The following is a 25,241-nucleotide window of genomic DNA, read 5'->3' as shown; positions in this document are numbered from 1 at the left end:
GACTACACTACACACTAACTACACAAGATTTGCGCTAAACGTAGCAAATCTCTTACATCTCAAAACACCAGCGTCACTCCTAAAACTTCCCCCTTCCTAAACATCTAAATGCCATGTTGCCATATCATTTTTTGATTGGTCAACATGGTACATTTTTCCACCAATAGGAAAGGGTGGGGTTTTTTTGGTTTTGTTTTTGCTCACGGGTGGAGAGCACTTTCGAGCATTTTCGTTATAAAACGCCATTTTTACCGTTTCTTCGGCAGTAAATATAAACAACGATAGTATTCAGGAAGAAAACAAAACATTGCATATTTTTATCACAACTCTGGTTTTACGTGGTCTATCAACACAATTTAAAAACTGGTATAAAGTCCACAATTTTTCCGTCAATTTCTGTCTGTCCTGCTCACATCTCCAATGGTTGTACACATTGTCATTAACGTGGCCTCACTCCACATCAGCTATGCTACTTTGCTAGCTAAAACACCGGTGTCGGCACATAAGGACGCTGTCATAGCCTGTCAACCACTTGATTAGCTGCGTATATACGAATGTGGATCACATTTCAGGTGCAGCACAGTTAAGTACAAACTGAAACATTAAGTGTAAAAAACATGGGGAAAAAAATCAAATGCTTTATACACCTCAGTATACACAAACCACAGCTGGAGTATGTAATGTGCTCAGTAAAAATACTCAAAAATACTCAAAATATGCCTGGATTTTCTTTGTGTTATGAATGACTGGATTATTGACATCACAGGAAGTCCAGATTGTGGGCAGTCTGCTACCTCTTTGCATCTCAGCTGGACTCTGCTGTTAATCTCACAGGACCGCTGAGAACTGACCCACAACACCTCCATCCATCCCAGTTTAGACTTTGTCAAGTGCTGACTCGCCACATGTCTCTCTCTCTCTCTAATATATAGTCAATCAATCAGGTCAACTGATCTTTCGCCACACCGTATCATTCTTCACTTCAAGTTTCATTCATTTTAGATTTCATTAGTAAATTCACTTTTAATCCAAATACTTTTTCTCTTTAAAACTGTGTTTTTCAATCACAATTTACTCAATACAATCCCGGAAAAACCACATGAACCATAAACCTGTGTTTGACACTCGTTCAAAAGTATAATGATGGGTTGGTGACACAGTTCTTATCCTCTCAGTCCAACAGATGAATACAAAAGGTTGATTATGGCTCATGTCTACACACATAACTCTAAACATTAGAACAGACATTTCCAAAACTCAAACTGCATTTCTCTGCATATTGATCACTTACATTTGTGATTTCTCTTTGATTACGAATGAAGATGATCAAAAAACTGTAGGAAAAAGTTCTGTTTTAGCACTCTGATCTTTTTTAGCACACAAGGCTGAATGTCAAGTCCTTTTACCCCCTCAGCTTTGATGGCAGGGAGCAGCCAGGGGGACCTAAATCTCTCTCATTACGCCACGTTACTCGACAGAGCCAATCATTTTCTGCAGTGTGATGGTGATGAACCAATCAGACCTGTCAGATGTGGCAAAATGTAGGACAAGCTGGCGTTTTTAAATCTGAGAAGTATACTGCTGCTTCATTAGGTGTGGACTGCTGTACTGAAGAAGGAGACAAGATGAAGATGTCCTTTGTGAATGTTTTCCTGCTCTGCTCTTTATGTAAGTAAAACAAATTGACTTGTGTAAACTTTTGATCTTCATTTGTGTGAAACTGAGTCTGAATTATTTCAGGTGCAGCACAGTTAAGTGACGTCTCTCAGCCTGAATCTTTGAAAACAGTGAAGATTGGCGACTCAGCTACTATTAAATGCTTCATAAAGAGCGCATCAAAGAAAACCGTGTGGTACAAGGTGACTACAGGGAGGAAACTAAAGCTGGTGGTAAAAACTAATTCTCAGTATAATGTGAGAGAGTTCAGTGATGAATTTGTTAACCGTTCTTCAGTTAAATTTGACATGACTAACAATCATCTGACCATAAATAAAACATCATGGGAAGATGTTGGAACATACTTCTGTGGAGTCTTACACATAAGTGAGGTTCAGTTTGGGTCAGGAACATTTCTGATGTTGACAGGTATGTTTGGACATGTTTGCATTTCAAATAATTTCAACTGAATGTGAACACAGTGCTAACAATCACAGTCCAAATGGTTTGTTTTCCAAGGTGCAAAGACAATCAGCGACTCTGTCGTCCAGCAGCCAGAATCAAAGTCAGTGAGGTCCGGAGACTCTGTGACTCTCAGCTGTTCTGTTCACTCTGCTCAATGCACAGCAGAACTCACTAGTTTCATGTGGCTGAAAAACTCGGATCATTCCGCTCCAGAGATGATTTATTGCTCTGACAATAAGAACAACATCTCCCAGAGAACTGACAGAGGACGAATTACCTGCGAGTACAACTTTGTCGTCAGGAGCCGGGATGACGCTGGGGTCTACTACTGTGCTGTCAATGCATGTGGACAAATACTGCTTGGAAATGGGACAAGAATCAATAATGGTAAGACACTTGCAGTGCTTTTTTCAACTTTTTAAGGCTTCCACTTTAAGGTTCAACGGTTTTTAAATGTGTTTCTTTAAAGTGTAGTTTCCAGTCGATTAGATCCAAAGACAACAAGTTTGTGAAACTTTGCCAGATTTGTCCTTTTTATCAGAATGTCAGATCTAATTAAAACCTTTAAAAATACCAGCCCCCAAACCCCACAAACCGCTCAGTCAAGTGGCAGATCCTCCTCTCCGAGATAAGTGTTTGTCAAAGAAATGTGGTAGCTTTGAAGAGATCAGAGATGAGATAAGGTTTTCACTTGCCAACAGGTTATCACAGAGAACGTTATAAAAGGAATTCTAAATATGGTGTTTACTTTATTTATTTATTTATTTTTATCTGTTTCTCTGCTGTTTGAATTTGGCTCATTGTGTAGAAAAAGAAATGCCTGTGGTCAGAGTAAGTAGCTAAACTTACAAAAATCCAATTTGTCACAATTAATTTCTCTAAATCGAATTTTAAATGTTAAATCATGTATCATGTTTACAGCAGACACTGAAAGCATATCACTGAGTCCGACCGTTATTGCACTGATGCTGTCAAACATGGTTCTTGGAACTGTGACGCTCCTCCTTGTAGTGACATTTTGCAAGACAAGAATGAAAAAATCTGCAGGTATGTAAAACTTTATGCAGGACGAGATCCACATTCTGTTATTCTGCAGTACTAACTATTGGTATCTTTTAATGCTTGTTTTTCACAGAAGCGGCTGATGAAGGTGATCAGGTGAGAGTTTGTCTTAACCCATCCATCCACCCCATGATGGCCTATCCCACTCATCAAAGAGCAATAGATTATTTTATTGGAATTTCCTTTGTTCACAGACTGGTGATACAGTCATCTATACATCTGTGGGTTTGGCTCACAGTAGTATCAGGCCCAGACAACCTACAGTAAAAGCCAACAAAGACGCTGTAATTTACTCTACACTCAAACCCTGACAACAGAACATCAAAGTTTCATCAGGGGAATACGACCATGCTATGACAAATAATGGCTTGGGGATGTCTTGCAACGCTCATGATGGTTGCTGGATTTTGTTCTGTTTGTTTCTTGCGCCTTTAAGAGTTTCTGCAGGTTCTTCCTGATTGGAGATCTTTCTCAGTCACTGAAGCTTAGTACATTTCAGCAACTTCACCTAAACTATATTTTTATATACTTAAGATTCAAAAACCAGCATGTCATATTTAAAACCCTGCTTACCACTAACAGAATGTATTTCTCTTCAGTTATTTACTGTACGTTGCACTGTAGAAACAAAATGTACTGTTTTAAAATAATGCTACTTTTGGATGAAAGTCTTTCCATTTCACAAATTGTCCTGAAGAATGCTGTTCCACCTTTCTTTTTGTGGGTGACGTTGTGAACGTGTGGAATTGTTTGCTGTGACTCTACAAACCACTTTGCTCGCTATAAAAAATAACTTTAATACATACGTGGCAATTATTGCCTGTGCTGGGCAAATACTTTTCTTTGCACTGTTACATTCAAATACCAATAATACTGAGAGGCGGAAATAGGTTGTGGAGCTCAGCTCCTGAAAACACATCTGTATAAGCTGCACACTCATTACTGACTTTTCAAATAAAAAGCCACTCATAGGCAGCTATCACACTTATTCTCACGTGATTGATACATTGTCCACAAAAACAAAATATTTTCTATTATTCATTTTACATCTCTCCTCCAAAAGTGTGCTTTAAAATGGGCACTCCAAAAGAGGAGGGTCCACACCTTAGTGTAAAAAAATTGTTTGAAAAATTGCCATCATAGTTTTAAGAACGTACAGGTCAGACAGCACAGGCTATCATTAGTAATACGACAGATTCTTTGGTCACATCTCCCACAGAAGGACAAAAACTTTCAAACCCCACTCAGATGGGATGCTAACACAGTAAACTGTCGTCTTTGTGGGAATCATTGACACAAAGTTGATTTGCAGTCTGTCTGAGGGCTCAAACATTTTAAATTTTATCCATCTATTTTACATTTTCAAAACTTAATTTTGATTAAGTTTTTGTATTTCAGGAGATGAAGATACGATAGCTATGAAAAGAATTACAACTTAACTATACAAGTCAGATGTCTTAAAGCATGCTCAATCATCCAGGTAACAAAATCCCAAAAAAGTTATTTCTGTTCATCTGGACGTAGCCATGAGAGAAATGTTTCATCACTCATCTACTTGCCTCTTCAGTCTCAGCTGACTGCAGATTTTCCCAACCGTAAAAACAGTACATTTGCATATTGACTGAAACTGGCACCACTGACTAACAATGACATCAGTTTCATGATCTGTTTATAAAGTTGGGGAAACCTGCAGTCAGCTGAAGCTGAAAAGGTCACTTGGCTAGCTGTCAACAGTCTGGTTAATAGCTAGCTGGCCTAGAGTGCACTTGCAACATATGGTAACACGTTATTATAGCAACCAAATTATTTCCATTATTTCCTTCCTACATCTCACCCCATGGAGTCAAAATAATCACAAGAACAGTGAGTAAAAATCTCAGAACCACACGGGGGACTTTGTGAATGACGCGCTGAGAGCAGAGGCCAAAGTAACAAAAGCTTCTATCAATAACACGCTACGCCGCCAGGGACTCAAATCCTGCAGTGCCAGTTGTGTCCAATAGCTTAAGCCAGTACATATCCAGGCCTGTCTGAAGTTTCCTGTAGAGCATTTGGGTGATCGAGAAAATGATGGGGAAAATGTCACATGGTCAGATGAAACCAAAATAGAACTTTTTGGTAAAAACTCTACATGTTTGGAGGAGAAAGAATGCTGAGTTGCATCCAAAGAACACCATACCTACTGTGAAGCATGGGGGTGGAAACATCATGCTTTGGGCTGTTTTTCTGTAAACGGACCAGGATGACTGATCCATGTAAAGGAAAGAATGAATTGGGCCATGTATCATCAGATTTTGATTGAAAACCTCCTTCCATCAGCAAGAGCATTGAAGATGAAACATGGCTGGGCCTTTCAGCATGACAGTGATCCCAAACATACCACCCGGGTAACAAAGGAGTCACTTCATAAGAGGCATTTTAAGGTCCTGGAGTTGCCTAGTCAGTCTCCAGATCTCAACCCCATAAAAAATCTTTGGAGGGAGTTCAAAGTCCGTCTAGCCCAGCGACAGCCCCAAAACATTACTGCTCTAGAGGAGATCTGCAAAATGGGCCAAAATACCAGCAACAATGTGTGAAAACCTTCTGAAGACTTAAAGAAAACATTTAAACATTTGAATGGTTTGTAATAAAGTGCTGACATTAAGTCTTGTTATTGAGCAAATACTTATTTTCCACCCTGATTTGCAAATAAATTCTTTAAAAATCAGACAATGTGATTTTCTGAGGGTTTTTTTTCTAATCCTGTCTCTCATAGTTGAGGTATATCTATGATGAAAATTACAGGCCTCGCTCATCTTTTTATGTGGGAGAACTCGCACAATTGATGGCTGACTAAGTACTTTTATGCCCCACTGTAGCTGTGTGGAAGATCTAATACAATTTTACAAAGTTTTGACCATCTTAAAATATGATGTCTCTTATAGATGCATATCTCAAAACTCCAGGAAGTAAAACTAAACAGCATGAAATGCAGTGGTGAAAGTATTTTTCAATTACACCTTAAATGTAGTTGGTGAAGTGTGTACAGGAATAAATGTGTGAAAACAGTCGCCCACGACCACAGGAGGCTTTACACTTTGCAAAAGTTATGACACAACACAAAGAAATTAGTGTTTGTTTACTACGGTTAAAAAAAGCAAAGCCAAACAAAACCACTGAGTAGAAACAAGGTAATGTAATGGTGAGAAATAGATGCTGACAAAGACGAACACAAAAAACCCATCTGATCTATTAATACTCCCGTGTAATCAGTGACTTGAGTGGAGGGTGCAACCTTTAAAGTAGCCAGCGCATAGCAGTTGACTTTTGTTTTGAGTCGTGTGGTGAATAAGGTGAGAACAGGTTTCCACTGGTGGAAACTTGAGACCTATCTTGTGTACAGGAAGGCTGGCCTGTGGCTTCTAGGCCACAGTGTGCTCAAGTTCAGACAGGAGAGTCAAGAGAAGCCATTTTGTGTATTGCGTGTTACCTCATTAGTGGCAACAACCCTGTTTAGAAAATGTCTGAACGGAGTAGCACGTTCATGTTTAATGCAGTGGGAGATGCAGTATTGAAGTGAATACCATGTTACATTTAGCTTTCCATGAGCTGAAGCGTTCCTTTATTTACTTTGACAAACACTTTACAGTGTTTTAATCACTAAATGTACTTGATACTGTTTAACATAATTTATAGTGAAGTGGTTTATAAAGTGATGAAATAAAACCAAGAGTTCGGCATCACAGACATCATACTGTTGATGTCTATCGACCAGTGAACAGTCTTAGGCGTTCCCTTACCAATGCAATCACTGATAGCAGTTAGTTATAAGTTATATGTTGCTTGAATTGTGCACTGGCTTCTTGAGATTATCCAAATGGGTCAGATGTCAGTTGTCTCATTTCAGTTATGTGTACGCATAACCAACTCAAATGTGTCCATTGAAAAATGAAGGTGACTAATTTTTTGAAAACAGACATTCATGTCCTAAACTACTTCAGAAATTTGCACTTGAATCATGAACATTTCTGATGCTGCTAAGCTAATCAAACCAACAGTAGTTGCATTGACTCCTACTCCCACCCTCGCTATGGGCCACTGTGATATTGTGGTATATTGTGTGGTATGTGGTACCATATGGAAAAGATATATATAAATCTTATAAAGTTTGTATCTGCCTTGTGTGAAACTTGTATGAAAAGTATACGAGAGTGAAAACAGATATAAGATCCCTTGAAAAATTATATAATGAAACTTGTATGTTTTGGATACTTACTAAAACAATATATGAAAGTAATGAGAAAGTGGCCACTTTCATGAGTAAATCATATAAGTTTTTACTATTTCTTTTCCATATGTGATTGTTATTCTAGTGCAGAGCTGTCAAACATATTGCCTGACCTGAAGGTTTAATCTAATCCACCGAATAACTTTACAAAGTGTAAAAATTAAAGTTACACTGCTAACAATGCCAATTCAATGAAAATACTGCTTGTCCCGCTGCTGGACTGTACTAATATTACCAAGCAGGGATGTAAATCCTCATTTCTTCTTCATTTGTGGGTTATAACAAAGTTAAACGCTATAGTTTTGTTTAATTACAAAAACTTACCTTTTGAAGCTTTTATGAAGTTGGATATAACTTTATAAAGTTTTATATTTTATACATGTAATCATAGTTAATTGACTTAATAGAAATATTGTTGGAATTGCAAATAGATATTGAATTGTATAAATATATAAACCATGCAATCTATTGCTAAGGAGAGAGTTTATTTTGACTGTTTCCAAAATAGGACCTTCAGACTGACTGGCCAATCAGACACAGTCTTCTCTGTGAAGAGTGGAAAACGTATACAGATTGTGTTCATTCCTCACAGCATTTGAAGCACGATGACACCTCCAACCTGTGCTTTGTATTTCATCTGTCTGTTCGTGGCAAATATGGGTAAGTTGTGCTTTGTACCTTCTTGTTCATTTTAACCTAAAACCAACATGTTTACTTGTTGCATTCTTATGGTGGAAGATGCATATTTTGGATATATATTACATTTATTTTCACATTTATGTGATTTGTGTTCTCATTTTTTCTCCTCAGCTCATACAACGCTCTTGAAAAATACAGCATTACATTTTAAACCAGCCCATGTTGGGGAAACTCTGACTTTTGAATGCCAATGTGAAGACAAATCAGCAGTGATGCTTTACTGGTATAAGCAAACTTTAGGAAACAGACCACAGCTGATGTCTACATACTACAAGCACAGTCGTAATGGTACTTTTCAGGATCCGTTCAACGATCCCCGTTTTTCACTGCTTACTGGAAACTTACTGAAGATATCAGATTTGAGAACTTCAGACTCAGCTACTTACTACTGCGTAATGAGCAATTTATATGACTTTAAATTTTGTGAAGGCACAATTGTCAGTGTAAAGGGTTCGGATCAGAACATCCGAGCTTTAGTCTACCAGTTGTCATCTGAAACCCTACAGCCAGTGCACTCTATGGTTCTGAACTGTACAGTACAACCTGGGACCTGTGATGGAGAGCAAAGTGTTTACTGGTTCAGAAAGTCTGAAGCAACTCTTCCAGGAATCATTTACACCAATGGAAGCAGGAACAATCCCTGTGAGAGGAAACCCAACACACAAAGTAACACCTGTGTGTACAACTTGCCGATGAAGAGCCTGAATCTTTCTCAGCACTATTGCGCTGTGGCCTCATGTGGACACATACTGTATGGAAGTGGGACTGCAGTGAAGGGTAAGAAACTTTGTAGGATTAATTCCTTAAAGCATAAAAGTAGATCTAGATATAATACGTACAACCCATCAAGAATAAAGATTTTTCATAAACATATTTTCCAACTCGCGCTGCTGTTAGCCTTTCTTATCTGACCATTAAAAATGAATTGCGTGAGGATGCTGGAGAAACCAAAGGAAAACATACAGGTTCAGGAAGAACATATAAACCTTTCTGTTGCAGACAGAAAGGTTTATATGTTGCTGTGAGGCATAACTGCTGACCACTTCACCAACTTGCTGCATCCATATTAGCTGGAGATAATTGTAAAATGCATTTTCATGGATACTTTGGAATTCTGTCCTATATCAGCCTAAAGTAAATTTCTTTAATTTGGTGTCTTTTTGTGATAATCATGATTAAGACCAACAATTTGCAACAACCACTATCAACCAGTAGAAACAGGCATGTTAGTACTGTTTGAACGTTGGAATTGTTTAAGTCTTTTTTTTCCTAAACCAGAAAAAAAAAAGGCTAAAAGCACTGTCATATTTGTTGCTCTCTGCAGAAAAAGCTGAATCTCTTCTCTTGGTGCATTTCTTCAGTGGAGCCTTGGCATTAACTGCAATCCTGACTGGTTTTCTGGCATTCAAGTTGTACAAACTGAGCAAACAGCACAGGCGGTGCGCAGGTAAGTGTTACTCTTTTAAGGCAACATTAAGTTTTGATCATCCAGTTCCATTGAAATCAAAATAATGTTTTAATTTCTTTTGTAACACCTTCAGAAACTTCTACAACTTGCACAGAGGTAGGAATCGTTTTCTACTATTAAAAACTAATATTAGCATAGCGTCTTTATTCTTTCTCTCCTGTAAGCTGCTGCAGCCTAGCTCGTTATATGTGTTTCCTGTCTCATCTTATACAATAATGACTTATAAGGTCTTATACAATAATGGTGGACCATTTTTTCTTTTTTATCACCAGTTACATCAAGACAGTGAAATCAAAGAAAACCTTCATTACGCTGCTTTGCGCAACCACAAGACTAACAAATCAAGAAAAAAAACAGATCAAACCCAGAGTGAGTGTGTATACTCCAGTGTGAAGGAACAAAGGTGAAGAAGTGGACCAAAACTGTCTTTATTTAAGTTGCTCTGGAAGTTTCAGAAGAATGTACTTTAAATTTGTTTGAAATTGTATAAATTACAGGTTTGCCCTTTATTAATAAAAGCTCTTTGAAAATATATTTGGGGGGTCTGCATGAAGTGACCAATGCTGTTTCAACACAGAATGATGATGGTGCATGTCAACAACCAAGCTCAACATTTGAAAGAGAAGATTCACATTCACAGCTGTGCATTCTGCCCCCTCAACACACTGCATGCAAAATTAGCCAACCATCCTTTAGTGCTGCTTAACTGACATAACATCTACTAAATACCATTTCAAAGTCATTCTGAGCAACTCTTGGTGGGTTATTTTTCTGTTTGCTACACAGAGAAGCATCTTTCCTCTTGCTGATGTGTACCATCAAAAAGAAGAGATGCTGTTCTATAGTCTCTTTGGAGTTAACAGTAAAATATACTCTGTGGTTTCACCAGGATGTCGTAGCATCAGTAGTTCACAGAACCCCGAGGTTGATTTGTTGTCTCATGTAAAAAGAAAAAAACAGGCGCTCTGATGTGTGGTTTATGAGAGCCATGCCAGAGAAGCACTTCATCATAATGTTATACTGGCCTAACATTGTATTGTAATGACAAATGAACTCCACAAGGCAGGCAGCAAACATAAGACCTGATTTAAAAATGACCTTTTAAGTAAAGTGTACAAACAACCTGGAGGTACTGAGTATAAGTATCTTCTCTAAGGACACTTCAACATGCAGACAAAAGGAGATGCAAATTAGTGGTCTATATACAACCACACTTAGACAAGCATCTTGAAATGGCTGGTTTCACAGAGTCTTGCGTAGTAGTGGCTAATCAGCTAATCATAAAAGATTATATTATGGTACAATTTCATTGGTGAACGTTTCCTTGGAATTTTAAGTAACCTGTTACAATTATGAAAGCAGATTAGCAAAAGATGCAGTGCATGTTAAACTTTCTTTGTAAAATAGACCTTAAAAGGGAACCCAAAGAACAAAGCCAGGAAGTAAAAACACAAGAAACAAACCCTCAAAAAAGAAAAGGAAAAAAGGAGGGTGTGTAATAGGGAACCACAGAGATACAAGGATGGTGACAGCTGTTTGCACAATCTCCATGATTTCTACATGTGCAGAAACATGTGTTTCTACATGTGTATCCAGTTACTGTGTTTTGGGTTGGCGTTTAATAATAGGTTTCAGGAGGGTTACTTTTCATATGCAATATGTTACAGATTACTATTTATCCTATTCAGAACTTTTAAAAGACAAGGGTTCATCAGAGTAATGTAACTCATGGCATTTGATTCATTGCTTATTGAAAGAGTTTCTAACAAATGCTAGGTGCAGTGGAGCTCAAATTTAAGCACTTACCAAAATGGGTGGACCTTTTCTAAGAAAAAGAAATCACCTAAACCTCTGTGCGCTGGTGAGGTTAGCCAACAGGTCCTGTCACACAGTAATTACGTGTAAGGTGTGAACATACATTAGGTCAAGTCTTCTAAATATGTCTTGACATGTTTTTTCTACTTGTTGACTCTAACTATAGAAGCAGGATACTTTTATAGACTCTTTGCTGTTAACAGTAAAAATGCCTTGTGGTTTAAGCAGGATGTCTCAGCATCTGTGGCTCTCAGTTTGCTGAGGTTGATTTGTTGTCTGTGCTAAAAGTCAGGTGAATGCAGCCTTCACAATTCTGGCTTATGAGAACCATGCATTTAAATCATTTACCCATAATGTCATTCTGTTTTCTCCTGGCCTGTTCTGCGGTATCCTAAATGACCTTAGATAGCAACATTATGACAACATTATGGCACATGGCAAACCAGCATTTCATAAATGTGACAAACTAGCTTCTATATAATGAGCAAAACACAAAAATGGAAAAATTCAGGAAAAGTATTTGGATCCATTGTAACATGATGTAATCGGTTATTTACCAGCATAATCTGACTTTCCAACCTTTAAGTGTTCTTCAGAGTTGGCTTTGAGGTAGAATTTTCCTACAGTTTGCTTTTTCAGCTGCTTCCCCTTGATAGGAGGTGTATGGTGGGTAAGTTTGGAGTGGACGTTTCTATGTGTACCTAATGGTCCTTTAGTAAATGGCTTGTTCGTGGTACAGATCTTCCAGAAAGTTAGTCTTTCAGTTTTGGAGAGTGGAGTTCTGTTTTTGTTTCATCCGATTTTACTTTTTTAAATTTTCTAAAGTGTAGATATCGGTGTCTGTAGTTAGCAGCCATACATCTTATAGACACAACTTGCTATCCAAACTTAGTATAACATCAACATAAACATACAGAACCTTTTGGTTTCTTTCCCCAAAACACTAACTTGGTTGCTGCCAAAATGCTAACACTGAAGCTTTTCATGATAAATACAATGAAAACGTTTTCAGTTTGTTCATCCTCTTGTTCATCTTGACATTAACTCGAAGGACGACTTGAACTGGCCTTCTCCTGACCTCAGTATCTCATCAAAGTTGTGATCAAAGCACTTTGATTTACTCAGCAGCCAGTAAAGTGAGACTACACAAATACGGTGAACCAATCACACACCCAACACATCTGGCTTGCTTTCCCACTAGTTAGCCCTGCAAGGCTGAATCTGTTATGAGTGCTGTCACTGACACTTCAGTAAGTCAGATCTGCTGTGTGGAAGCTTGAAGCAGCAAAAATGATGGTTTACATTCTTAATGTATTCCAACTCTGGTCTCTGTGTAAGTTACAAAAGTCCACTCATAATATATCTTTTTATTTGGCATTATATACATAAAACTGAATGTTATGCTACTTATTCCTCTGCTTATTTCAGGTGAAGCACTGTTAATAGACATCTTTCAGCCTGTTTCCTTTCAAGCAGTAAAACTAGGAGACAAAATTACCATCACGTGTCACATTCAACACGATGCTCCAAGAATGAGAGTGTGGTACAAACTGACCACTAGCAAAAGACTGCAGCTAGTGGCTTCAACAGATACTCTCTATAATCTGACAATATTCAAAGAACCGTCTCAGCATTTTTTTAGTAAAATCTGAAAGCTTCAAGAGTCATCTGAATATATCCAAGACTATACGGGACGACACTGGTAAATACTACTGTGGAGTGTTAACACTAAATAAGTGTGAATTTGGACAAGGAACCTTTCTCCTGATTAAAGGTACAATGTGTTTACATTTCAAAAGTTTTTATTCATTCATTTATCTTTTTTTCTTTCTCTCAAATTGACTACAAAGCTAATAACTGGGTCAACGGTTTCTTTTCCAAGGTACAAACCTGATCAGTGACTCTGTCATCCATCAGTCAGAGTCCCAGACAGTGCAGTCAGCAGACTCTGTGACTATCAGCTGTTCAGTTCACTCTGCTCAGTGTGCACCAGAACATACTAGTATCACATGGATAAAAAAACTCTGAGAATTCTGCTCCACAGATGATTTATTCATCTGGAAATGAGAACACATGTCAGAGGAATGAAAGTGGAGAAATGATCTGCGTGTATAACCGCTTCATATGGAACCTCACCTTGGACGATGCTGGGACCTACTATTGTGCTGTGACTTCATGTGGACATACAATGTTTGCAAATGGAACCACAATCAAAATTCGCAGTAAGACGTGCATGTTTTGTATCAGTAAGTCTAACATACCTAAGCTGATGTAATGTAAATGTAATTATTTATTTCTTCTTTATTCTGCTCGTGTCACCAAATTACATGATATCAGCCCTGCTTTTATTGCATTGATGCTTTCAAATATTATCCTTGGGATAGTGACTCTTCTACTTGCATGGGCACATTGGAAGAATCACAGAAAAGACCTGAAAAGTATGTAAAATTATACTTTATACTGAATGCTCTCTCTCTTTATCTATCCAGCTGAGAAGCTAAATGTCACTTTATAGAACATAATGCTTTCATTCTATATGTTCACATTCAAATATATACAGTAACTACCACTGATTGTCTACATCTTTGTTTACAGTACCATCCGAATCTGATCGATCTCCACAAGACAGCCAAGTATTGCATGAATGTTTTTTGTATCTTTTGTCCTTTGTTTATTCTGCCAGTTTTATACCCTAAAGTTTTCTTAAAAAGCTCATATTATTCTTTCTACACTAGTTAGATACCTTACAACCTAAATGCAAACTGCATATACCAATGATTAGATCTAAAATATACTATACTCAGTATAAATGTGTCAGTTTTAGCCTTTCAATAAGAGGTCCACGTGCATTTACCAAAACACTTAAGTAAAAACTATAGTTAGTCTCCAAAATCCCTGAAGTCACTCAAAATCTTTAATTCAGTGATGATGAATAAATCATCAGCAGTAACAAACATGGTTCCTTGACATCAAAGTTTTTAGAAACTTTCTCAGAATAGTGGACTTTTGTGTGTCAATCAAGTTAATCTCTTGAAATTGAGATTTTAAGAGTGTAAAGCTTTAAATTTCTTGTCAGGAAGACAGGGCTTATATTTCCTGCTTTGTAAGGTGAAAGATTATTCCCTAGTAGACAGTGTATTACAATCATTGCAATGGTTTATTCTCATAGAAAGAAAATTGGCATTTTGAAACATGAATTAAAGGTTGTGAGAGAGCTACACCTCTTTGCACGTTTGGTTATCTCAAGATCATCCTGGCACTAGGTGTCTCTCTTTTGTGCTATATTTTGTCATGCAGGAGTTAACTGAAGATTCATTGGCTGCACGAGCTTCACTGGTTTGGTGTGGGCTTGGTGTGCTCAGCTCCCTCCTTCCTGCTGCTTGTCTCTATGACTCTCAAACACACCTACAGCCTGCTCTTTGGCTTTCTTGAATTTGCTTTCTACACTGCCACCTATCTATACATGCATATGCATTACACTGCTGACTTTATTTGGTGTTATCTGGTGTTAGAAATTCCTGTCTGCTCCTGTTTGCATGCATCAGCTATTTTGGGAAATGCAACCTCAGACTTAAGAATTTGAAAAATGTTGTGAGCCTTTGTGCCAGATTTGTGGTCATAGTTTTTAGCCCTTGTACATAATCAAAAACAACGTAAATACTGGCTTTATAGTGCAATATGTTAGCTATTTGGGAATAAATAGACTTACTGCTACGCTATTACAGACAAGGGATTTCAAGCATAAAAGTGTTGACATTTTATTTGAACTATAACTACATGAGGACCAATGGTGGTTTACCTAGCTCATAAAATAAAATGTGAGCTGTTGTCTCTCTTTGTCCAAGCAGTCAGAACATGTGTGACGTATCTATAGAAATTTCATGTTTTTTCAGAGTAGATCTGGAGTCATCTATGCTTCAGTGTCTTCTGCTCCCAGAATTTCCACCTGCAGATCTCCAGTGAAAAAACAGTCAGGACACTGTGGTTTATTCTGATGTCATAGTCAGTCAAAGAGACTGAAAGACCTGAATCGAAATACACCAGGAAAAAAAAAGGACCATTGTACCACTGTGACTTGGAAAGCTTCTTACAGAAGTATCAGCAAGATCCTATTTAACATTATGATTGTATTGGAAAATATTGTGTACTACCGTACTTTATGTTTATGCTTTTACATTATAGATGTATAATGAATTTAGGTATCAGTCTCATTTCTATATGTTATGTCGTCATCAGTTTTTTGTGCTCTACATAGCAAAAAATAATGGTAGTAGTGATCTTATCATAGTCCTAAACAAAACGTCATGTGCTTGTTTGAAACTCCACATTCACTTTATTCTTACACATCAGTGGTTTTAAGCATGATATGCAATACAATGACATCTCCCCTTCTCAAACAACGAGAAAAGAAAAGTAAGCTATGTTTTTGCTTAGAAACTTACTGATTACTAATTAACTATTACCGTTTGCAAAGGATTCTCAGTCTTAAAAATTTGGTTCTTTGCATTATTTTGCTGTGTGTGTGTGTGTGTGTGTGTGTGTGTGTGTGTGTGTGTGTGTGTGTGTGTGCGTGCGTGTGTGTGTGTGTGTGAGCTTATGGTTTGTGAATTAGGAATGAAGGGGGTTAAATTCATTTACTAAAAGAAACAAGTCAAACAAGAAATTTCAAGTTTCTTGATACGTCTTTATTTTTAACAATTATTAAGCAACAAACATATTATCACTCCAGTTACAACTATATGTATATACACAGGGATGGTCAACAAACTAACTACACACTAACTACACACGAGTACTTATACAGTCATGTAAAAAATGACTGTATTCATGTAAAAAATGAATATAAATGAAACATGAGCAAACTCTAACACAATGTGAAAATGTAATCAATCATTATGACAAAGAATGTATGAAATCTATAATACAGATTGTGAAATGCCCTGTGTCTGGGTGGGTGTTACTAATTGCGTCCAATTTTTTTTTAAAGTCTTTACAGTAATAAACTAACATTCTAAAAATAAAAATGTACAACGGCAAATATTGCGAGTACATGAACATGTTGACACCCGTTCATCTCTTCATCTATTTTCTTCTTGAACAAATAAACTTGTGTTTATGTTTTGCGTAACACAAGTTTATTGAATTAACAGTTCTTTCTGACAAATACACAAATACACAAGGGTAGAAAGATCAAGAGAATCCCGGCTCTAATGATAGAGAGCCACACTAAAATCTTTACCTCAGCATCTCGGTCTTTAACATCATCGCTGATGATAAGCTTGCTTCCATTACCAAACAGTATCTCCCCACAGGAGGACACTGCACAGTAATAGGTCCCAGTATCAACGGAGCTAAGGTTCATTTTCTGCAAATGGTACACACAGCTCTGTGAAGGAGACTTCACAGAGACCGGTTTACTTGTATTTATATATGTGTGAACAATTCCTGGGTGAGATCCGCGTCTAAACCAGTAGACGCTATGTTCTTCGTCACAGGTTCCAGTGTGTACTGTACAGTTGAACATCACTGAGTCGCCAACTTGGATGGTCATGGATGCTGGTTCTTGGTCAATTGTCTGGTGATTAACTACTGAAAAAAAGTAGAAATTTGAGAAAGTAGCTTTATGTGTCATTTTTTGTAGATCTGGAATGTATATGCATGTATTAATGAACATACTGTTGATGATCTTCCCAATCTACACCAACAAAATATTAACAGGTTTTCAAAGAAAAGGACACTGCAAAATAAACAAAAACCAAAAAAATGCACAATAACGGCAGGTAAAAAATATACTCGCTAACTGGCTAGATGAAAAAAATATATAAGCGAAATCCACATTAGGCTAGACTGAATAGACAAATGCTGATAAGGCAAAGGTGAACAAAAAAAAAAAGTGGAGAGGACAAAAAACAAAGGAGGTAAGTAGAAATATAAAAATCCACATCACGTGTGAAATTTTTATTGTTTACTTGGTTTCCACAGGTCTTTTCCTGTGTGTTATGAATAAATCTTCTTTTTTTGGTACTGGTACTGGTTTCATTTTGTTGTATTTATATGCAACACCTTAAAAGCCAGTCTGTGAAAACATTGTCGGACATAAACCGGTCCGTGTACAAAAAAGGTTGGGGACTGCTGGTTTAAAGCGATTTGAGTACTCAGTTACAGTAGAAAAGCTCCATAAGAACCAGTTCATACCAGTTATAATATTTAGACAATAAAACACGAATCTTTTTGGATGGTAAGGATTTAAAAAAAAGAAAATAAGCCAGTTGAGGTCATTCAGACAAGGTAGACCAACGACTCAATGGAAAGAGTAAATCTTTTGTCTGGTTTGTGAAGGCCCCAGTGTCCCCTTGGAAGAGCTGGAGGGAGTGACTGGGGGGGATCTGGCCCATCGGCCCTAGAGTCTAAGCACGGGAACGCTAAAGGAACATGGAATAAAAGGTGTTCATGAAAAATAGAAGCAAAATACCTCGAACACTCAGAAAGATCCCTTCTCCAAATTCCACCATGTTGGAGTGTGAGCTCCCGCAGTAGTATGTAGCTGAATCTGAGAGGCGGACACCAGAGATTTGTAGATGATTGGTCCCTTCCTTTCTTTCCACAGAGAAACGAGGGTTCTTCTCCAATGTGTGGAGGACTTCAGATGGCTTATCATATTTGTAAATTGTAGAGAGGCGCTTAGGTTGGCTTCCTAAGAATTGTCGGTACCAGGAGAAGTGCATCGCCACTTGGCTTTCATAAAAGCAACGCAAAGTCACGTTGTCCCCAACAGCAGCAAATCTCACCCCAGTCTCCTGCTTGACTGTAGCTGACTGGATCACAGCTGACAGATGAACTGTGTCAGAAAAATACACATCGTTAAAGAAGCATAATCAGGTATGAAAATATAACCTACCTCAATATACATGAATCTTCTACTGAGACACTTACATATCCCACAGAGGATGATACAGAGATGCATCTTTTCAGAGGTCTCGTCAACTGAAGATTTGGAGGAAAAGAGCAGCCAACAGCATAAAAACTGGGTTACTCTTGATTGGTTCTTAAAAGGGTCACCCCGTGTGTTGTTTTAAACTTCCGTCTCAGTGTCATAGAAAAATAAATCCGTTTTACAGCAAAGCCACACATGTCAAATACAGAATATTCTACATTTCTCCACTTTTTAAGTAGTCATGCAGTTATATTATCTATTTTTAAAATTAAAAAATAATAATAAAATAAATACGTGGAAGTCTTTTTTGTAATACCTGACTGTAACTATGTATATGAGACAAAACACTTATATTTGAGAAACAAATTTATATTTAAGTCCTCGTGAAGTCATTTGTTTACTAAACATTTAATATTGTTTGTCAGTTATATGTAGTTATATGCAGTTTAATTGAACTTGACACAGAGAGCAAATTCAAAGTTCTTTTCAGACCAAAAAGAATGATGTCCTGGTGAAAAGTTGTTCAAACTGTTCAAAACACCAGTAAAACTGACTCAGGCTAAATATTTACTGCAGTGGAATTCAGATCTTCTTAAGTATACAGAGATCTGGAGTGCCTCCTAGAGCTAACAAGCTGAAATGTGTGGTGAGTCAGGTGGTCGTGTTGCTGAGACTGACTCATAGAGCCAGACTATGATCTCAGAGAATCAGCTGATAAAGAAGACTCTTGGAGGTCTTATAGAGTATTAGAAGCTGCATCCACAAACAGAGCTATTTGTGATATAAACGGTCTGATTTTCTAACAGACCTAAAATTGCATATATTCAACTAGGCCTATAAACCCTTTTCCCATTTTCTTCCATGTATATAGCATTATATGTTTGATATGAATGCTCATATCAAACAAATCCAAAGTTTCATAAAATGAGATTATTGAATGTAAAAAATGCTCCTTCCACTCCAGTGTTTTCTACCTGTGAGCAAGAACTGATCTCCCTAAAAGAACAGAAGCCGCACATTCAGGTCAGCTTTCTGTTTAGAAAAGGCAGCAACTCCCAAGAAAATCTGCAGACTCATTTCAGACGGCAGATGAACCAAGGGCCTATCAGACCCAGTAAAAGATAAATACAGATTATTTGGCATTAAAGAATCAAATACCAGAGCTAGAAGTGAGCATAACAATTTGTTTTTAATATAACTGATAATAAATTTGTCATTTTTTCATGAAAGCATTTAACTTAACATACTGACCTCATTAACATGCAATTCCTGGTCAGCCTCCCGTTCAAACACACACATCAGCTAGAGGGTTCAGTGTTGTTATACATCCACTGTTTAGTTAAGTGATATAACTTAGACATGACAAGGAAACAGAGGTTGTGATAACTACATTAAAAAAGAACATGTTGGAAGACTTTGTGTTCATGAAACACGAGATAGAACAGAATGAACAATTAAAAAGCGTTCTTACTAACAAATATTGAATAAACATTAGTGCCTCAGAGCGTTGTGGCTGTTCACCTTTGACCCCCTCCATACTGGGCACTGGTATCCCAAAAGGCTACATAGCTGACTGAGTACTATTGACACTATGCAGCTTTGGTAAGTTTGATAATGATCAGCAGTAAACAGAAAGAGAAAGTATTATCATCAACTTGTGTAGCAAAGAATGGATAACCTGAATCTTTATGAGGACACATGAGACGCTCATGAGCTGCAATAAGAAGCAGAAGCGACTATTTGCAGTTGGACATAAGTGGAATCAGCTGGTTTCTTAGCGCGTGAGGGGAGTACCTAAATAGCAATCTTACATATCTTCAAAACAACTTCTCTTGCCAATAAAGCACAGCACCAGATTCATGTTTATTGTCTCACTTTCTGGTGTGCTGTTACTTGAACACAAGGCGTCGATAACTCTTCTATAAACCTGCACGAGTGTGAATGAATTGCTGCCTGACATTTTAAACGGTACTGATGAAAATAGGCTGTGTAGATTCAAATCTCCTGGCATGATGTATTCAATACCACACCCCTTTCTAATGAAATGAAACCCCCCTACAGAACATAAAGTTTCCTGGCTGTAAGACGGTTACACGCAGAATGAGGAGGTTCACTTTAATAACAGCAGTGGTTTTCTGCAGGTGCAGTAAGTACAGAATATCATTATTCTGATTTAATATTAAACGAATGTAATTCTCTCTGTCCATTACATAAATAAGTATTATGTTGTATCTGTTTTTCTGTTTCAGGCTGGATCTCAGCTTCTGAGTTTCAGACTGTGGAGGTCCAGCACGGGGACGAGGTCACACTGCAGTGTTCCAACATTTCCACCTATCCAACGCAGACAGACTGGTTCAGAGTGGTCAATAAAACTAAGCCCAGCTGTGTTTCTTCTATGTATGGATCTGACAGCGAAGCGTCATTCTGTCATGGATTTAGAAACAGAAATTTTAATATGAGTTCCAACATCTCTTTTGTCTTCCTTCAAATCAAACGAGTGGATTTATCTGATGCCGGGCTGTATTTCTGTGGATTGTACATCAGTGGGCACACAGTCATTTCCAATGCAGTTGAGTTAAGAATTGAAGGTAAGCTTTTGTTCATGATTTAGATATTTTTATTTCGTTTCTTCATCATGTTTAGCATGAAAACATGTCATGCAATCACAAAATGATATGATAACGATGATTCTTTACAGACAATGAAACCAGTGAACAAGAGGATTTTAATAAGACTGACCGTAAGATTGATTTTTTTGTTTCAAAAGATGTTTTTCAGTTTCCATGTAGTTATTTCACTATCATCAATAGTATATCTAAAGTAATCATAAAAATTATGCTTTTATCTAATTATTTTTGTAGAAGAGCCCAGTGGAACGACAAACCTCATAATCATCGCCCTTGGAGGTCTGACAGGTCTGCTCACTTTAGTCGTCGTTATTCTGGTTCTAAAAATCTGGAAATCTCAAAAAGGTGAGGTTACTTACAAATTACTTCACTCATCTTCTAAACTGATTAACCTGTCCAAAACAATGTATTTGGTTGTTAATAACAAGCAATAATTTTTGGTATTTCCATTTAGCTGCTGGAGAGCAAGAAGAAAATAACAAGGTAAACTCACTTTTTGAGTTTTTCTTCTTTTTTTACAACTAACAACTGTTTTCTGTGATTCAAAAGCTTCATTGAAATGCATAATTACTCTGTGAATAGCCTCGACCTGTTGCATCATAGAGTAAACCCAAGCAAGCAATTGTAATCTTTTATTTTCTTTGACTTTAAGTAATATCAGAAATGTAGAAAAACTTAATAACTTTAAATTATTTAGTAATAGTTCATCTAGACGAAATAAAAAGTTAATTTTTTTTGTTTGTTTTTTTAAAAACAGGCAAAATCTATAGTTTGCAAAACTCCAATTATAACTCTAAAATGTAATGTGGGTGAATGCTAGTTGAAGCGTTCACTGTGAAGAGTTGGTCCTTATGACATATTTCCTGTTTGGGAAGCTTTTTAAACACGTTCGTTTTTCCAAAAGGACTTTTTTTTAAACTTTTTCAATCAAAACGGAAAAAAAAGAAAGAAAATAATTTGTACTGTATATGTGATTTCTCATTTATATTTATATTTACCTCTAAAAATCTCACTCTAAAACTCACATAACCCACAAATCCACCTTGGTTGTCTCATATAGTGTTTAACTAAATATCCTGATTTTCAGAACATGACTTCAGACAATCTGAACTACGCAGCTCTGAATTTCCAGAAAAAGACCAAAGGAAGCTGCAGGCCTGTGACGCAGAGAGAGCAGGAGCCTCACGTTGTGTATGCTGCTACAAGATAGACTGAGGAAGCACCTGCAGCTCCAGCTCTGAACAGAATATACCTTAATCTTGTTAATTTTCAGATGATTTTTTTTTCTTTTTGTTTGTATGTGTCGTGGTTCACATAAATGTCTTACAAAATAACTAAATAAATGTGCATCCAGTCCATGTTTGCATCCTCTGCTTTTTTGTTATCTTCACATGATTTTTTGTGATAAAAAAATGAAATAAAATAAAAAACTTTAAGTGATTATAGTGAGTGAGTCAGAAATGAGAGTGATGTCTGTTGACTTCCTCGTGGGAGAATCTAATGGTCTGCTGTGGGTGGAGTGACATACATGTGTCAGTCTGACATCTGACAGGAAGTAACAGCAACATGTGGTCTGGGCACAACTGAGGTGACAATCATGAGGCTTCAATAGTAAAAAATGCTTTAAAAAAGTATAAAATCAACATTAATGTGATCTATTAAAACCAGCAGCTATATTTATACATCTGAGATACTATAAAATAATCACAGAATATTCCAGTGCCCAGAAGTGACTATGTGCGAATACTATGTGACCCAAAAATAACATATTCACCAGAAACCACAAACACACAGTTCCCTTTAAAGGATATACCAGTCTCATCTGACAATTGGTAAATCACTTCACTCACTGTCACATTACTTGTGTGAAGGTAAACATGTAAAGTATTTATGCTTTGAACTTATACAAAGCGAAGACCTTTGTCCATAGTCTGGTCAAGAGCCAAATATTTTCAGGTATTCACTGAAATTGTTTAGCTTGTTGTAGTGAAGTAGATTTTGGATAGGCTTTTACATGACGTCCGCGAATGCAGCGCTAACATCCACACCTTCCCAGCAGATAATTAGAGGCCTTATAAGAAACAGCTGCGCTTCACTACCACACGGAGAATTTGGCATACTTTTCACATCCAAGGTGGCCGAGCGTGATAGATGGCTAAGCACTGCAGAGCAGTTTGATTCTTCAGGAAAGCTGCTCATTTTAGTATTGCCCTCTAGAGAGTGGATTGTGCCACTGCTGCTGTCTTTTTTCAGTCTTGTTGTCATTTTATAAAAGTTTATGGACTGGCCTTGACTGACTCATGGTTTCATGGTCTTTTAATCATGCTTTTATAAAGAAGTGTATCTTAGGCTGTATTTGTTTTGTTTATCTCTTTTACTGAATTGTTTAATATTGTATATGTTTTGTTGTTTTGTTGCTTTAGTGGAGGTACGGCCTCTTGCTGTGGGGTTAGCCACGTGAGGTGGAATACCCCCCCGATGCATGAGAGTGTACACAGCAGGAATAGGTAGATTGCACCACTTAGATTGCAGTGTGAGTGACAGTGAGGTTTGCAGTGGAACTAGACGGGTGAGTAATTGGTGGCACCCTTGGGCACTCCTCTCTGTAGGCTGCCTCCTCAAGTGGCCGGTCTCCACCATTTTGTTTAGTTATTCTATCGAGCTTCTATTTTACTAGGGTAGCACTGTGGCAGCGAGCCTTGTTGTTTTAGTCATTGTTTGTTAATAAAGTGCTTTAATTAACAGTCTTGCATTCTCAGCCTTGCTACCTTAAGAAGTTCTCTGATTTTACAGTTCTATGCTTTTAATAGTTTTTCCTAATAAATTTTGATTTGTAAAATTGATCTGCCTCACCTCTGCTTGCTAATAACGAGCCTGTGGGCTATGGTAGCTAGTATAACATCCACATTGGCTATAGAAATCTCTCGTGGGGTGTAGCTCCCTCCCCAGGCGGTGTTGTCAACATGCCTTAGTCACCTTCCCTGGTTATCCTCCTTCGTGCCACCACAGTGTGAACAAAAAAACAACATAGAATAAAGGACTGGTATTCTTATACCTAAGAGCTCAAACAGCAGGTTAAGGACATACGGGAACCACAAAAGTCATATTCATGGTGATACTAGAGTAAAAAGGTCATATCTGTACAAAATGCAAAGCAATATTTTCAAGAATGCCATTGAACAGAGGTGGTGGCTTATAACATCAGCTGTCAGCTACACACAATGCAGTCTTATGATCCCTTCCCTTCAAATTCAACCTTTTCTTCATATCTTGCCTCCAGTAACTTTAACAAGTCACATGATGAGGTGGGGCAAGGTCTCACAGACGTTTCACCCTTGACCATGAATGATGATAATTGCCTTTTTTCTCATCTTGGCTTATGTGATGTTTCACATGACCAATATTGGGTCAAAGCTAGGTCAAGGATAACATATACATTAGAATTTATAGCCTTTGCTCCATACTTTGTTGAAGGACCTTTGACAGCAATTACAGCCACAAGTCTGAGAATAATGCTACAAGGATACTATCCCTACAATGAAGCATGGTGGTGGCAACATTATATTGTGGGAACTGGGAGACTTGTCAAGGTCGAGGGAAAGATAAATGTAGCAATGTACAAAGTCATCATTGATATTAACTTGCTCCAGAGCAATGTGGTCCTCGGACTGGAGCAAAGGCTCATCTTCCAACAGGCCAAAAAACTTAAGCAGAAATCCAAGACAAGAAAGCAGTGGCTTCTGGACCACTCTGTGAATGTCTTTGAGTAGCCCAGCCAGAGCCCAGACTTGAACTCCACCGAATGTCTTTGGAGAGATCTGAAAATAGCTGTGCACAATCCTCCCCGTCCAGTCTGATGCAGCTTGAGCTTGCCAAAAGCGCTTCAAGTATTGAGGAAAGGTCGTGAATACTTGTGTACATTTTATATTTTCTATTTTGTGTCCTGTGTCACTAGATCAAAGACAATTTAGAGCTGAAGTTTAGATTATAATACATTATAATACATGATAAATGGGATCCTTAATAAATGCACCAAGCATAAAACCAATGCACCCCCTTCTTGCTTCCTTTTAGACCTTTAAGGACTAGAAACGCATAAATACTTCTAACTGCAGAAGCTGCAGACTGGATTTTTAAGTATTTGTATAATTTTCTGAAAATCTTATCTCAAGCAGACATAATGTAAAATGATAAAGTGGAAATTTTATGTTAATGGATATTCGCTTAAGCTAAAACATGCAAAGCTAT

General features: G+C 37.5%; 4 protein-coding genes and 1 pseudogene across 4 annotated transcripts; 4 read left to right on the top strand and 1 right to left on the bottom strand.

Annotated features, from left to right (window-relative positions):
* Positions 1 to 1,564: 1,564 nt before the first annotated feature.
* LOC102295154 lies at positions 1,565 to 2,543 on the top strand. Its single transcript, XM_014330610.2, has 3 exons — positions 1,565 to 1,668; positions 1,741 to 2,085; positions 2,176 to 2,543. Exons 1-3 carry the CDS (start codon positions 1,626 to 1,628, stop codon positions 2,541 to 2,543), a joined length of 756 nt encoding a protein of 251 aa, XP_014186096.2. The 5' UTR covers positions 1,565 to 1,625.
* Positions 2,544 to 8,024: 5,481 nt separating this feature from the next.
* LOC102293957 lies at positions 8,025 to 10,144 on the top strand. The gene is made up of 5 exons (XM_014330611.2): positions 8,025 to 8,110; positions 8,261 to 8,926; positions 9,474 to 9,596; positions 9,691 to 9,713; positions 9,890 to 10,144. The coding sequence occupies exons 1-5, from the start codon at positions 8,056 to 8,058 to the stop codon at positions 10,022 to 10,024; spliced, it is 1,002 nt and encodes a 333-aa protein (XP_014186097.2). The 5' UTR covers positions 8,025 to 8,055; the 3' UTR covers positions 10,025 to 10,144.
* A 2,625-nt stretch (positions 10,145 to 12,769) lies between these two features.
* On the top strand, positions 12,770 to 15,636 carry LOC102295467 (annotated as a pseudogene).
* A 2,034-nt stretch (positions 15,637 to 17,670) lies between these two features.
* Positions 17,671 to 18,417, bottom strand: LOC102295770 (Ig kappa chain V region 120). The gene is made up of 2 exons (XM_005951041.2): positions 18,366 to 18,417; positions 17,671 to 18,270 (listed from the first exon to the last, which is right to left on the bottom strand). Exons 1-2 carry the CDS (start codon positions 18,394 to 18,396, stop codon positions 17,855 to 17,857), a joined length of 447 nt encoding a protein of 148 aa, XP_005951103.2. The 5' UTR covers positions 18,397 to 18,417; the 3' UTR covers positions 17,671 to 17,854.
* A 2,041-nt stretch (positions 18,418 to 20,458) lies between these two features.
* LOC121812885 lies at positions 20,459 to 22,413 on the top strand. The gene is made up of 6 exons (XM_042216027.1): positions 20,459 to 20,512; positions 20,616 to 20,954; positions 21,065 to 21,106; positions 21,228 to 21,338; positions 21,448 to 21,476; positions 22,081 to 22,413. Exons 1-6 carry the CDS (start codon positions 20,467 to 20,469, stop codon positions 22,201 to 22,203), a joined length of 690 nt encoding a protein of 229 aa, XP_042071961.1. The 5' UTR covers positions 20,459 to 20,466; the 3' UTR covers positions 22,204 to 22,413.
* The last annotated feature ends 2,828 nt before the right edge of the window (positions 22,414 to 25,241 follow it).

This window comes from Haplochromis burtoni, unplaced genomic scaffold (assembly GCF_018398535.1).
Source record: "Haplochromis burtoni strain Fernald_Lab_line unplaced genomic scaffold, NCSU_Asbu1 Contig_900, whole genome shotgun sequence".
In the NCBI taxonomy this organism is placed as follows: Eukaryota; Metazoa; Chordata; class Actinopteri; order Cichliformes; family Cichlidae; genus Haplochromis; species Haplochromis burtoni.
The sequence above is the reverse complement of the archived record's forward strand: the minus strand, read 5'-3'. Positions and strand labels throughout refer to the sequence as shown.

What these genes read in the sequence shown, in the direction of transcription:
- LOC102295154 (XM_014330610.2), top strand. Translation starts at nt 1,626, where the DNA reads ATGAAGATGTCCTTTGTGAATGTTTTCCTGCTCTGCTCTTTAT. An exon ending in TTTCCTGCTCTGCTCTTTAT is followed by an intron (nt 1,669 to 1,740) that starts GTAAGTAAAACA and finishes GAATTATTTCAG; the next exon opens with GTGCAGCACAGTTAAGTGAC. An exon ending in AACATTTCTGATGTTGACAG is followed by an intron (nt 2,086 to 2,175) that starts GTATGTTTGGAC and finishes TTGTTTTCCAAG; the next exon opens with GTGCAAAGACAATCAGCGAC.
- LOC102293957 (XM_014330611.2), top strand. Translation starts at nt 8,056, where the DNA reads ATGACACCTCCAACCTGTGCTTTGTATTTCATCTGTCTGTTCGTGGCA. An exon ending in TCTGTTCGTGGCAAATATGG is followed by an intron (nt 8,111 to 8,260) that starts GTAAGTTGTGCT and finishes TTTTCTCCTCAG; the next exon opens with CTCATACAACGCTCTTGAAA. An exon ending in ACAGCACAGGCGGTGCGCAG is followed by an intron (nt 9,597 to 9,690) that starts GTAAGTGTTACT and finishes TAACACCTTCAG; the next exon opens with AAACTTCTACAACTTGCACA.
- LOC102295770 (XM_005951041.2), bottom strand. Translation starts at nt 18,396, where the DNA reads ATGCATCTCTGTATCATCCTCTGTGGGATAT. An exon ending in TATCATCCTCTGTGGGATAT is followed by an intron (nt 18,271 to 18,365) that starts GTAAGTGTCTCA and finishes TTTCTGACACAG; the next exon opens with TTCATCTGTCAGCTGTGATC.
- LOC121812885 (XM_042216027.1), top strand. Translation starts at nt 20,467, where the DNA reads ATGAGGAGGTTCACTTTAATAACAGCAGTGGTTTTCTGCAGGTGCA. An exon ending in AGTGGTTTTCTGCAGGTGCA is followed by an intron (nt 20,513 to 20,615) that starts GTAAGTACAGAA and finishes TTTCTGTTTCAG; the next exon opens with GCTGGATCTCAGCTTCTGAG. An exon ending in AGCAAGAAGAAAATAACAAG is followed by an intron (nt 21,477 to 22,080) that starts GTAAACTCACTT and finishes CCTGATTTTCAG; the next exon opens with AACATGACTTCAGACAATCT.